Below are 15,233 nucleotides of genomic sequence, written 5' to 3'. Positions count from 1 at the left end.
TGATCTTTGTTTCCAATTTCCCCTCTGCTGTGGAAGTTCTGCATTGGAGACACTGGATGGGGATGCCCTAATACTTAATCCAACATTCATATCCAATGACCACTCATACCACCCCACTCACCCTGAAGATGAGTTCAATTCCCATTTAATCAGCTGTTCCAACAATACAGAATTTTCTAACAATACATATTTGAGCATTTGTTCTCTCAAATTCCATGCTTAAGCTCCTCTGCAACAGAAAGCCATCATCTCCATAAATGCAACCAGGTGATCCAATGAAATTATTTATTACTGTTCCACCAACATGAAGTGTTGTACAAGTGTTCACCCAGAAGCAAAGCAGCCACAACAACATTTTATCCACAATTATTAAGACATCTGCAATATTCCATTAAATAATTATTTTCTGTTGAACATTTTTATGAGTCCGTGATAAACGTTTCGAAGTCCTGGTCTAAGTCTGAAACAAGGGCGTCCACAAAATCTTCAACTGAAGGTGATTTCTGAAGCATAGCTGCAAAATCAAGAGAACAAACTCTCAGCAAGAACACTAGGACCTTGCAAACTTTGTCAATAATAACACTTATTGCTAACTAACTTTTAATATGACAATATGACAGAACCAGCTATTATGTTTGTCAAGAAAAACATGCAATCATAATGTAAGGGGATTATTTAATTTTTTCAAGCTATCCTTTACACTTTATCACTGAATTGACAGGTTTCAAGATTGTTAACTGATTTTTATCATTACAATCTTGCTTAAGCACAGAATTATATCCATTTTAAAGCAATGTAACCATAGACTCAGTAATTTCCAAATGAGTAGAATAAATCAGTGATTGAGCAGGTATCTAAATCCTTATCTGCTGAGCTTCAGGTCTGACAGAGCCAGAAAAAACAACATCTTTTCTCAAAGTGTTGCACAACTTGAAAACATTTAATTTAGTATTTAAAGTACAAATACACCCGAAACTTTTTGCAAACAAAAGCATTTTCAGTGCACTGCAGTTTTAGTTATGCTTTTATACAGTACCAGTTCTTAACTTTTAGTAAGAGTTTTAATTAGTGTATCTGTTAACTTTAGCAAAAGGCTACAGAATGATGGACAGGGAAATTAGCCTAATGAAGATTCATGTTCAAGTACTTGTCAGGTAATTCTATAAACAGAGCAGCTAAATATCTCTCATCTTCCTCCTCCAAATCCCAGTTTTTAGAAAGCATGAGAATATGTCCTGTAAATTAGTTTCAGATGTTTCTTTGTAGTTAGCACACTACCTTAATGCTGTTCTTTTCACTGTTATTAAACCATTTTCAGGATTACGTATGGAAATTTACTGCATTACTTGTACCAGAAAAAAAAACCCAAACAAACCACAAAAAACAGTACAGCTGCCAAATAATGTAAAATTTAATCTTCGTACTTCTTTGAAGTGATCTGTTCTTTCTGACAACTGCCAATGTAAATATAACCTTGTTCTGTTCTTTCTGATCAGTGTACCTACTGAACATAACTTTATATTCTTTCACATCCTCAACAATATTTGCTTTCAGTGAAATTATAATTACATGCTGCTAAAAGACCGGAATCTTTTACTATAACACAATGATTCAAAACCCACCAGGAAACAGACCAGCTTGGGGTAATTTTGTTTGAGCAACCAAAGAGAATTTTCTTGCTAAGACCTCACAGAATTCCATTTCAATCTGATTTAAACACCCATTTCAAGTGTCAGCATGAACTTCCTTGACCCAGTAGATTAATACTGAGCACTAAAAGGTAACCAATCTTGTCCCATATATGGGTTGACTGAAATGCTGTTAAATGAAGCTTCCATCAAGCTATTTTCAAAATGAAAGAGAAGAGAACTACTATTTCCAAATACTTAGTAGACTTGTCATCTACTCTAATGTTAAAATTGCTGTGGAATTACTTCTAGTTCATAGTGAAAAATTACTTGCTATGGCCTGGGCTGAGAAACAGATGTGTCCAGATATTAGCTATTAATCTAACCTCGCCAGAGCTGTGGCCTCTTGCAGACTCCCTCTCTTAGGTTCCTGACTGGGCTGGTTGGGGCATCTGCGTATTTGCTCCCTAACAGCCTTGGATACACTCCAGTTTAAACTCATACTATTTCCCTGCAGTATTCTCAGAACTGGAGAGAATGCATAATGCCTTAAGAAGGTGACAGGGATGGCAGCCCACTGGGACACCTATGGTCATGCATGGCTACTGGAGCTTCATCTTAGACTCAGTTGGATCAGTTCAGTCCCACCAATTCAATTCACATTGCCTTTTTTTTTTGTTTCATTTTGCCTTAGACATTAACTAACAAAACTAACTGGTTCTGTTTCTAGAGACTTAACAGTAAGTAGGAAGATCTTCATGGGTGCCACTCCCCAGACCTTTTTCCACTTTATGATGAGTTAAACCTGGCTAACTAGGTCAGGTATAAAAATCTGAAGTTGGTGAAATTATTCCTTCCTTCTATTTTTTAAGATGTGGCTCTATTGGAAAAAAAAACAAACAACAACCAAAACATTTTTCTATAGCCAAGCTGTCCTTTTCTATCAGATATCAAATGGAGGGATGACTGTAGAGCTGCACAGACATATTATATAAAGACAGTCATAACAGACATAACCACCATTCCTTCAGCCCAAAAATAAAAAAGCTCTCTTCCAATACTGACTTAATAAATAGAAAAGCCATCCTGAATCATCTTAAGCCAGTTCTTCTGACACACTAAAACTTATTCTACTGTGGACAATTCTTAGAACTATGATTATCAACATGCTGCAAAAGAAGAAAAGCTAACAGTATAATGACTGGGGGGAAAAGAGAAGACACTAATACTGGGATTTTCTTCAAGTAGATTTACTTCCCCTCTTATATAAAAATGGCAAATAATAACAAAAACATTCCAAGCCTGGATATTAGAAAATGAATAAAAGAAATACAATTAACTACAGCACACTTTGATGTACTTCAGTGCAGCTGAATACAGTCTTATCAAATCTTTCTCAAAGCTTGTTACAAATTGCATCCATTTAGAACACATAAGAGAATTCAAAATTGTTCTGGCAGTACTAAAATCAAAATCCTACCCAGTAGTTCCAACTTTCGATAATACAAATATATTTCAGTTTTCTTGCATAAGTGGTCTACTGCACTGCTACTTTCCCAGCACTGACATGAAAAGCAGACACTAGCTTTTGCAAGGAAGAGATGAAGAGTAACAAAGGTCATCGCTGCAGAACTTTTACTGTAGTAAAATCATAATGCCCTTATGAAATAAATAACTACAGATTTTAGAGTAGACAACTCCAAAAGAAACAGACACTGATGGTATTTTGGTGTTTTAACCTCTTACTCTACAAAGAATGTGCTAAGAATGGTTATGTCTCCCTTTAAACTCCATTAAAATATATTGAAGCAGGATCAGCTTTGATATATTGTAAGTACTCAGCACTTCAGTCTAAATGATTTAGTAAGGTGTCCACATGGTCTGATGGTTGCAGTTTTAAAATCTATGAGTGTATTTTATACATTCAGCCCAATTCTTATTTCAGCTCAGTCTCTCCCAAGCCTAAGGCCACTGCATAGCTTATCTCCTCTGCTTTGAAGTTTTCTTTCACATTACAGCACTGTGGTTAACCACACCCTTTTGAGAGAGGGTTAGCTATAACCTACAATCACTAGAACTTGGGAGAAGAATAAAGCCTGTGGCAAAATCTGGCCTCTGCCCTCTCTGGAACACTAATTATTTTGGGTCCATGTAGTTTGAGTTAACATATATTGCCATTCACATCACCTTTTGGGATTTATGCATATTTCTTATACTTTCAAAGAGACATACAATTATTATCCAAGATATTTACAGCCTCTTCAAATCATATTTATTCTAAGAAGCATAATTTGAAGCATGGAAAAACTAATTTTCAAACTGCACTGGAGCAAATGTGTATTTATTTACAGATTCAGTTAGTTTGATTACTAGATATGCACACAGCTGAGTATGTCTGTCCACAATACAATACACCATTATGAAACAAGGACACAACTTCACATCTATTTTGCACGAGGACTCCTTCAGAGACCCAAAGGGCAACATGACTGCATCAAAACTGCAGGAGAAGCACACTCTGGGACATGTTCCATGCTCTCAGTTCCCAGATCATCCAACCCAGTATTTTTTTCACACTGCAATTCACTTTCTGTCTCTGCACCTGGGTTTCTTTCCACTCAGGGAGTGTCAAGGGAGAGGGGGCGGGATGGTTCACACCTGAATCTTGTTCAGGCCTGCAACCAGCATACAACTGGACCTGGAAGGGACACCTGGGTTAAAGATCTTTAAAGGAATTTGGAAACCCTGATGTAACTTAGTGCTGGAAAGGACAGAGGGCCTGAAAGAGCCATGTGGCCAACCCACAATGACAGAGGAATCTTCTCAAACTTTATTTCCTCTCTAAGAAAACAAAAGCAAGCTTCTTGGACAAAGCATTGTTCACGTATATTTTAATTGCTGCTGCTAGCCGTGTTTGTGACTATTTCTGTATTTTGTAGATTATTAAAGGACTAAGGGGTCCCTTCAGAAAATGTTCAAAACGGTTTCATAAAGCCTTTGTATTGTTTCCTTTAAAAAAAAACAACCCAAAACAAACGCCAAGAGAATCAAATCCAAACAAGCAAACAAACAAAAAAGTATATTGTATTTTCTAATTAAAGACTAGTCCGAACAGGAAGCTTGTCAGTAACTCCACTGGATGGCAGGTCGGATCCTTTATCTTCCCTAATCAGCACATCTGTGGAATTGTGTGGGAGAGATGAAAAGCTAGGGTCATATCCAAACACAAAAGAAAGACAATAGACAGCATTTGAGAAGAAAATGGTAACAAAGAAACTGTATAAATGAAATGGGCTTGTGAAGTTATGTTATCAAACAATCAATGAAAATGGCTACCTTCACAAGGAGATACGAAACACTTCCAGGGTGAGGCTGCACACATGGATTCAGAAGTCAAACCTGCACAGGCTCATTTCCTTAGATTAAAAAAATCAGCCTGAAAAAAACGCCTATGGAACTTCATGTTTTTGAAATATGGCACTAGTGAGCACAGAAACACAACTGTTTCCCTGAAGAAGAGTAAAGTCAACAAGCTTTTAAGTCTGGTGGAATCTGTCATGAATCAGGAATCTGTTTGGTCAGCTGCTATGGGAGTGCAGTTTTGCAACTGATGAAAATGAACAAAAGAGGGAAATCAAGTGTTCTGGAACATCCATAATGAACAGGTAAAAATGCAGCAAAGGGAATCAGAAGCTGATTGAACCTACACAAATTAAAGAAGTAACTGTTCTTACTTTTCTTCTTAGATTCTCAAATTTTGTAATACAGCGCAATTAAGTATAAACATGTAATAAGCTTTTCCATCATCTGTTCTATGATGCAACCTCATATAATCTCAAACAAGCAAATTATTAACTTGTCAAAAGACCTGAGTCATCTCAATTTCATTTTTCAGGTAGTTACTCAAGCATGGTTAAGTTTTGCACTGTCTACAGATCAACATCACAATATACACAGGCAAGGAATTTGCTGATTAATTCTAGTTATTTTTATGATCTTGAATTCTAAACTTTCTGCTGAAAGTAATATTAAAGAAATTTGGAGTATAAAAGTGAAAATCGGAAGATAAAAGTGGCCATGGGGATGTATCCTTGGTGAAAGAAGATCAGATCAGAGAATACTTCAGCAACCTCAGGTTCTGATGGGATGCTGAGTGCTGAGGGTGCTGGCATTGTAAAGTGACTCTCAGTAATCTGATCTATCATAGCCACTGGAAAGAGAGACAAAAGACTGCAGAAAAGCAAATGTCACTCCTATCTTCAAGAAGGAAAACACAGGGAATTAGTCCCACCTCAATCCCTAGGAAGGTGGTGGAGCAGCTAATCCTGAAAACCATTTCCAGATTCATGAACAGCAAAAAAACCCCACAAAACATCAGCAATGGTCAGCATGGATTTACCATTGGCAAGTCATGCTAAACCTTGTATGATTAAACAACTGACCTGGTTAGATGAGGGGAGAACGTGGACACTACCTACCTAGACTTTTCAAGGTTTTTGACACTGTCTCCCCTAAGATACACAGAGTACAGGCTGGATGAGTAGACAGGAAGATGGACTGAAAATTGGCTGAAGAGCCAGGCCAAGGGGGAGGTGATCAGTGTCAAAAAGTCTAGTTGGAGGCCAGTAACCAGCTATGTACCTCAGGGGACAATACGGGGTCCAGTCCTATTAAACATACTCTTTAATGACCCAGATGATAGGGCAGAGTTATCAGAGAGTTACAGAATAGTTTGGGTTTGAAGGGACCTTAAAGATCACCTAGGGCTAGCCCCTCTGCATGGGCAGGGATACCACCCACGAGACCAGGCTGCTCAAAGCCCCATCCAACCTGGCCTTGAACACTTCCAGAGATGGGGCATCTGCAACTTGGCAACCTGTGCTAGTGTCTCAGCACCCTCATAGCAAAGAATTTCTTCCCAATATCTAATCTAAATCTCCCCTCTTCCAGCTTGAAAACATTACCCCATGTCCTCTCACTACAAGCCCCTGGAAAAAGTCCCTCCCCAGCTTTCCTGCAGGCCCCATTCACATACTGGAAGGCCGCTATGAGGTCCCCCCAGAGCCTTCTCTTCTCCATGCTGAACAACCTCAACTCTCTCAGTCTGTCTTCATAGGAGAGATTGTATTTGGATTTCCTTTAAATTAAAAATAAATCTGGAATTTCCTGGACTATGATACCACTTTTTCAGGTTAATTTCAGTAACAAGTTTTATCCAAAATAACTGATGCATACTCTGAACCACAAACTGATTGTGCCATATTCCACTGTGTTCCCACATCCAAGGGGGAAAGCTCACTGTAGTTCTATAGATTTCATATATGCATTCAGAGGTGAATTTCCCAAACTTCATTCAAATAATAACTGATTCAAGGGAGCACACTGCCAGCAACTTCAACATAGTGTCTAGGACACGCCAGGAAGATGCCATGCTCAGTACAATTAAAAATATATCCCAGAACTTGAAGAGATTATAAGAATAAATTGTGTTTAAAAACATTCCTTCTACACCATATGAATTGCAATATAATTGGATTTGCTTGTAAAGATGTGCATTCCTGTCTTGCAACTATTTAATCCATAATCTTGTGCTATAGGTTCTTGAGGTTACAAACACAAGCTCTTCAAGAGCAGTAAAGAAATAAAAGTTTGCAAAATCATGCTGAAGGAAAAGCAACCCTGTAGATCAGAAATATAAATAGACTAATCTGGAGAATACACAGTTGCTTAATATGTGATGAGTCTGGCTATGGAGCAGAGGTTATGGCTTCAAACACAAACAAATGGGTTGAAGAACTGAAATGCTGGAGTTATGAAACTGTGCCAAGTTAATGATGAAATACAGACATATTGCCACTGTCTTCCTTATCTTTACAAAAAATGCCACAACTTCCAGTCTCCCAAAATTCAGTGATTAGAGTGCAGGGCATTTATATTCATCCTTGATATTAACCATTTTGGAGCAAACTGAAGGATGTCCCACTGGATGAAGTACTTACCAAGTACTTATACCAACAATAGCAACATTAATACAACATTGTTTGGTTTGAACACTGCAATATTACAGAGGAAAGTTTTTATCCTCATTTCATTGATTTGAGATTGAGATCTGAGATAAACCAGCAGTTTCTCAAACTTGTTTCATTCTTGTGACGTTATTTTTTTAATATATGTAGTTTAGTAATTTTGCTTTATGAATATTGCTAATACCAAATTTGGCATTGAGAAGAACAGTAAACCATGTTTCTTCAGACTTCCATTTCATGAGAATGTGTATTCGAAGTACTAATACAACCAAAGCTATTATGATGGTGGCAAAATGACATGGCCAAAACAAGTTCAAATACTTGTACACAAAATAAACACACCTATTATGAACTCCATGTATATAAAAGTTTGGGGTTTTTTTAATAAATAAATAAAAAAAGTAATCTATCTTCCTTCAAATATGTGATACTCTTACTCTGACCTCTTTAGTTAATCTTGTAATACAACCCCTTCAACATACCATCTCAACTACTTGTGTGTCTTTTATTCTGTGTATCACAAGGAAACTTTGTGTCACGGTCAGTAGAATTCCTTGTGATATACAGAGTAAGTATACAAGTTTTTTTCATAAATCCAATTAAAACCATAATTAAGCAAAAAAGATGAAACCAGGAAACAGAGTTAAATTATTTCTTCATTGAGCAAGGGAATAAAACAGTTGTAATTTTTTTCTACCTTGAACCATAAGTATGGGCTCTTTTCCACCGCCGTGTGCCAGCATCTCTCGTCGGTAACGCTCACCCATTGCCCTGGAGAAACACAGATGTTAGAGCCATCTGCAAACACAACCTCCTCAGCTTTCCATCAGATTTGCTTCTATGATCTCTACAGAACTCAGAGACTGAGATTGAATGAAATCTTCCACTCTGAAACAATTACTGCCTTGATTCCATGTTGACTCCTGTCCTGGTTTGAGCCAGGATGAAGCCAATTTTCCTTTTACTGATTTTTTTTTTTTCCTTCAATAAGCTTTCTTTTAACTAGTAGCAAAGCGTTCCAGCTAGGAATGATAACGGTGGAGTATTTTTCTAACTGCTGGGTCTTCAGGGTCATACCGCCAGCTCAGACACTATGGGGAGATCTACGACCCCCCCTAGGAGGCTGAGTTAGACAGACAGCAAAATTGGTCAGAGATATTCCATTCCATTTATCTATGTAAGCTCAGAGGAAGGTCAGAGATCACGTAAGACAACTTCCTTCTTGCTTCTTCTTCCCTTCCTTTTCATCCATGGTGGGTGTCTGGGGAGGACTCCAACCATCCATCACCACCAATCCCCCGGCTCGAGCTCTCCTGACCCTCATCACTCTGTGCTCTCTCCGGCAGCTCTGGGATTTCTCAGGACTGTTCACAGCTCAGGAGATGCTGTGGGAGTTGCTGGGGGTGAGAGGCTTTTGCAGATATCTGAACACATTTGTATAGAATTGTATATATTTTCTTTTATCATTGGTGTTTAATTAAAGCTGTGTAGTTTAGTTTTCAACCCAGCAAAGTCTCTCCCTTTTTCTCTCCTTCCCTACCTGAGTGGGAGGGGATCAAGAGCAATGCTGTCGAACCTGAGTCAAACGGTAACAAGTCCTCAAATTTAAATTGCATTTAAAGGTAGACTATAAGCAATTGAACAAGACAAATTTTATACACATGAATATGTGTTGGTATTTACAGCAGTTACTTTGCAAATAACATTTTAGCCTTTGTTGCTCTAAGCGGAAAAGTTGCTCTGTTACAATGCTCTGAACATTCACATGAGGTATAAGAACAGTTACCATCTGTGATCTCACAATTTACTTTTTAATTTCACAAAACAAAACAAGTAGGATTGCTATTCTTAGCTTTGAGGTTGGTGACATGAAGCTTGCTTAATACCCACAGATGCTTTTGATGTCAGTAGAAAATTACAAGTGATGAGACATCTATGAAAACCAAGCTCTCTAATTACATCTAAATGTGTATTTCAGTGCCTCCTAATTGGCACACCTGTATTTTAAAACATTGACACAGATTTTTTGCACCAATGAACATGTCTCAAAGTACACTTCCTATCTGTGGTTATTTCCTATTCTGTAATCCTCTTAAAAAAAGTCTAAAAACTAACTGTCGTTTTAGAAGTCTATCAGCCTATGTGAGCCCATTTGTTTCATGCTTTCCAGAAGCAAGTAGCATGACACTTCATTCTACTTAATATTTTCTCTGGTTTTACCTATCAAATGGATCCTGAGCAAAACACTGTTTCCACACCATGGAGGCAACAGCCCTAGACATGAGGTAGGAGTAATATTTGGCACCATAGCCCACAAGATGACTGAATCGCAGCTGCCAGGCCTGCAAAGAGAAAACAAACAAAAATAATCTTTTAAATCTTTAAGTTTATTTATATTGTTTAAAATAATCTTTTAATCTTTAAATCTTTTTAATTGTTCACAATTTTCTGAAGTATGGTGGAGGAAATCTCATACTATTAATGATGGTTTAAAAAAACCCCACTAACCACCACCAGAAATCAACACATCCTTTCTTACAAAAAGTATTTCTCAATCTGAATACTTTATATCCAATATGCTGATCATCACAATTGAAACTATACATAGTAGGGTCAGAAGGAGAAAAAACTAAGCAGTAAAAAATGTATTCATATTTGATAATAACTGTATTGTTCTACTAGTCTTGAAAGAAAACCACAATTATGTTATCACACGTAATACCACATTTCACCATCTTCCATGTGGATAGGTGCACTGTCACACTTGGAAAAGCTCCCTCTATAACTTTTGCCACAAATAATAAGGACTTGCGTTTAATAATTATTTAAAATAGAGCTTCCCATAAGCCAAAAAACTCAGAGGTAGACCAATTACATCCACATGCAATATCACTGTTCAAAGATTTGCTTGCCCATTTAAAAATGCATATATACATAGCAGATTATAATCTGTAATTATATTGTTATTTATGTATTGTTACTTGGCTTTATAGAAATACAGAATCAAAGTATCAATTATAACCCATTCCAGTGAAGACAGACTCCTTTTTTAATGCTGTTTGGTCTTAACTATTTACTTCTGTTTTCTTAGCAGAGAAAATAAGAAGTATCAGCATTGCTTTGAAAGAAAAAATATTCTATTTTACAGACTGCAACAGAGTAATTTAAATTGGAAGAGACCATCCAAAGGTCATATGGTCCAACCCTTGCCCATAGTAAAGGCAACTTTGATGAGGTTTCTCCAGGCTCTGTCTGAATCATAGAATCATAGAATCTTAGGGGCTGGAAGGGACCTCGAGAGATCATCTAGTCCAACCCCCCTGCCAAAGCAGGGTCACCTAGAGCACATCACACAGGAACTCATCCAGGTGGGTTTTGAATGTCTCCAGTGAGGGAGACTCCACAACCTCCCGAAGTCTCAGTATCTCCAAGGATGAAGATTTCATGTGCTCTCTGGTGCAATGTAGAAAGGCAAGTAAGTCCAAGATGGAAAGACAGTTTGACAACAGATTTGGGCATATGTTTTGAACTGAAGATGGATGAACAATATAGATGAAGGAGTAAAAAACTTACTCTGCCCTTTCAGCTCTTTGAGGAAATCAAAGAGCAGACAAATCTCATATCTTATTTGTCTTCCTATCCAAAGTCGAAGCTCTTAATATTCTGGTTGTCTGACTGTTGTCAAGATTTGTGTAGGTACTACCGAACACAGAGTTTTACGGAGAAAATGTAAGAAAAACAATGAAGTAGCATAACAGATGTTTTACTTTTAAATCCGTGGGCTGTCAGATGCTTGTTCTTACCCTAGAGTCAAAGGCTGAAATTCTGAGGCAGCCAAAGGAAAAAATGGAGGGGCATTAGCTGTTTTCCAGAATTATTTATCTTCAACCATGGTCCTTTATCATACTGTAAGTAACAATTTCCTGAATTTTGACAGCTGAAACAAACTATGTTTCTTTATTCAAGAAAGTGCTGATCTTGTTCTCCATTAGGCAAGTCAAAGATGTATGTGTATGTTTTAAAAAAATTACCAAGTGAGAAAGTGGAAAAAACAAATTGACTTTTGATCAGTCTTTTTACCTTAAAAAGGTAGGAAACGGTGATCTAAAAACTAGATCATTGTGAACAACTGATGAGAAACAAAGTTGTTAGCTCCCTTTTCTGAGCAACATCTACAAATATGTTCTCAAAGTTAGCTGTAATTCAGCCATTCAAAACCTACTTTCAACAAGATGGTTACCTCCACCCTAGAACAGGTGTCTAAACCAGAATTTGCCATGGGTGAGCAACATAGTCTCTACTGGTAGCCTACACAACTAGTGTAAAGTAGGAGCCGCAAAGTGAAAGGAGATGAAAAAATGTCTCCAGTCTTCAGTTCTCCTGTGGGTCCTGATGCATGATGCAAATTCTAAACAACTATTAATTTTTTTTTCTCTTTTCTTTAAAGTAAACACCAACTGTACCATATCTCATTGTAGTGCAAGTATGTAAAAACATTCTACTTGGATCCAGATTCCCCAGTTTGCTCTGAGAAGTACTGTAGTTGCTGTGTTTATACTTTATAGCTACAGTTTTTCTAACTAGTCCCTTAATTATAACCATAATCACTAAACTAAAAGCACATTTTGAAACAGATCAGAGCGCCTACATTTTTAGAAGGCTGAGCAAGAAAATATGTCTGTTTCTATTTTATTGTACAGTAAGTTTCCCAAGTTAGGATTAGAAGTTTAAACTTGAAAGTACAACTCTCTCAGGAATGTGGAAATATCTACTGATTAATTGATTTCACAAACTCAGAAATTTAAATAATTTCCAAACAGATAATTTCAGTGAAAAATCTAAGTTGCTGTTTCTGCTACAAACAAGGATAATTTCTATAAGCTTGACACAGGGAAGAGTATTTCCACATCTCCCATCAGAAAGGAATTATTTTAATTCATCATATAAACTCTAACTAGGACAGCATGTCTTCCTGAACAACTCAGATCACATTGTTGACATCAAATGCTCTTACATTTAATGGTCTGCACCTAGAACAGCTCATCTGCATTACCAGGATGAACAACTATTCTATTCATCAGGTTTGTTGAAACTCTCCAATACAAGTAAGCAAGGAGAAAAGAACATTTTCTTAGCAACCTGTCCAAGACTAAAAGTTTGTTTCAGAGTCCGCACCTAAAACAGGCTTCAGTACCCTCTGTTTAAATATAAGACATTTTGTTTGACCTTGTCCTTGCTAATAGACTAAGAAACTTCACATTTCTTCCTTTCAGAAGAGAAAAGGAAAGGATATAGAAAGACCAGGGAAAGACCAGCTCGCCTCTCTCCCAGCATTTGGGAAGCCTTTCAAATATGATGAAGTTGAGAATTAAAAAAATTAATTGTGAACAGGACAGTCCCCAAAAAAGGACACAAAACCAGAGGATGAGTCAATTCATCTAAAATAGATGCCTGAGACAGTTAAGGTACAGAAGAGATTTCCTTCATTGGAATACATAAAGAACATACCTTCAGATAGCTCAAGTTATAGGACTACCACCCTCAAAGGCCTACTGCAACTAGGATTGTTTTCAAATTGCAAACAGCAGTCAGAAAAACTGACACTGCCATTCCCTAGTGAAGTTTGAAGCCTATACTTAATTTTAAAAACCTTTTTTTTTAACAGTACAGGGTTTCCTCACTCTAGAGTATGAAGAACTCTAGCACGTCATCATTCCCTGTCACTACATTTTTCTCATCCTCACCCTCAGTTTCTGATCAGGAACCCTCCAGACTTCAGTATTTCACCATCATCCAGTACGTATTACATTACTCAAGTACATTTTCTGATCTGACACTGTTCTAGCAATTAACTTTCCAGAACTGAACTTAGCTACCTGCAAAGAAATACTTAAAACATTAAGACACATCCTCTACCCTAATACACAAGGAACTACCTGCTTGCATTAAAAAAATATTCCTACTTCATATAGATGAAATTACAATCCAGGCAATAAAATGTTTTAAAAGCCCAAGAATATATAGGTTAATACACCTTTTAAAAAGTTCTATGATAAAAAAACCCTCAAAAAAACAACATACCATGTACATGTATTTAAAACGAAGTGGTTCACATTTTAACCTAAAACTCCATTTTCGTAAAATTAGCTGTAGATGCAAAATTACTTTATTTCTTGTGTTAGTTTCAATGCTGAATGATTTCTCCATATAAAAACAAAACAACAGAACAACAACAAAAAACCACAATGACATATTGATTTCCCTTTTGGAAAGAGTGAAGGCTAGACATGAAGGCTAGGGCAGTCTCCTTATTAAATGTTATAATTTTGGTAAACAGCTAGAGATGTAATGAAGACTGTGAGCAATCACCTACTTCAAAAGGTTCCATGAATCCATTCCAGGAGTTTATAAAACAGTGCATTTTACAACACATCACATGGATTATGATAATATGCTATCCACAGGTCATGTTCATGCCTGCTTTTTATCCAACACAACAGACTGAAATAAAGGTGCATGACTGATCCACTGCAGTTATTAAAGGGGCATTTTTCTACCAACACCATCAATATTCTCTTACAATCATGTCTGAAATATTTCCAAAATGCCATGTCCAATGGTTTTGCAGATTGTTAAGAGTACCACAAAAATAATACGATACAAAACTCAGATGTGATTCTAAAAAGACAAAACCAAAGAAAAAACTATAGGTAGCTTAATATATGCTAACCTGGCTTTTGGTTGAGTGTGGGTAATCTTTGTTCCATGAAGCTTCACTAATTACATGGAATCAGCTCTAAAAAAAACACCTTTTGGAAAGAAAAAAAAACAACAAAACACTACAGAAATTCTTGACTAGTGCTTGGATTTTTCAAAATGCTCTTCCAACAGTTTCTGCTGTGACTTCAGTTACTTAAAAGTATATTTAAGTTAATTTTGCTTTGCACCCTAAGTAAAAAATGCACAAGTGAGAACCTGTAAAGACCCAACACTAAATTAAGAAAAGCAGTTTTAACATTTAAGTCTTCTAATTACAAAACATATGGGACAGCAATTAAGCAATGAGCAAGGTGATGAACAGTTTCCACAAAGAACAATATTTGATGGTGATGGTATTTGGTGCCCTCCCCCTTCTTAATTAAATTCTTATTCTGGCAGGAAACACAACAGAGGCACAGCCAACTTATCTCCTTCAGAGGCTACTGGGTGGAGAACCCCTGGTTCTGGCACTAATTTGATATTGCTCCAAATGCCTTTGAATTTAACTGTCAGCACTAGTGGAAAATTCTCAAGTGTCATGAAGAAGCTCCAGGATCTGGTAACTTGGGAGCCAGGAGAGAACTGCAGTTAGCACAGAAATCACTACAGGCCATTTCCCTTTGCTGAGACCACTACCACGGCTAGTGGAACTCCAGGACAGCACTGCCCTGGCATGCTAGCACACACACTGAAAGCTGGCACAGGCAATGTTTCCTTGGCACCACGTCAGCTACTCATACAGCAGGAGCTGGAGGTGGGACGTAAAGAGCTGCAGGTTTCAGATTAAGAGCTATTAGGCCACTTCTCAGCAAAGAAAAAT

At 37.2% G+C, this 15,233-nt stretch overlaps 1 protein-coding gene across 1 annotated transcript in view; it reads right to left on the bottom strand.

Annotated features, from left to right (window-relative positions):
• Window positions 1-419: 419 nt before the first annotated feature.
• MIPEP (mitochondrial intermediate peptidase) overlaps window positions 420-15,233 on the bottom strand; it is a 75,160-nt gene continuing 60,346 nt past the window's right edge. Inside the window, exons 18-20 of the mRNA XM_010001904.1 lie at window positions 9,875-9,996; window positions 8,352-8,425; window positions 420-514 (exon numbers count right to left, since the gene is read on the bottom strand). Coding sequence (XP_010000206.1) covers window positions 420-514; window positions 8,352-8,425; window positions 9,875-9,996 — 291 coding nt within the window. The remainder of the gene's footprint in view (window positions 515-8,351; window positions 8,426-9,874; window positions 9,997-15,233) is intronic.

The sequence above is a fragment of the Chaetura pelagica genome, unplaced genomic scaffold, assembly GCF_000747805.2.
Source record: "Chaetura pelagica isolate M959 unplaced genomic scaffold, ChaPel_1.0 scaffold247, whole genome shotgun sequence".
In the NCBI taxonomy this organism is placed as follows: domain Eukaryota; kingdom Metazoa; phylum Chordata; class Aves; order Apodiformes; family Apodidae; genus Chaetura; species Chaetura pelagica.
This window is presented reverse-complemented; position numbering and strand designations above follow the sequence as displayed.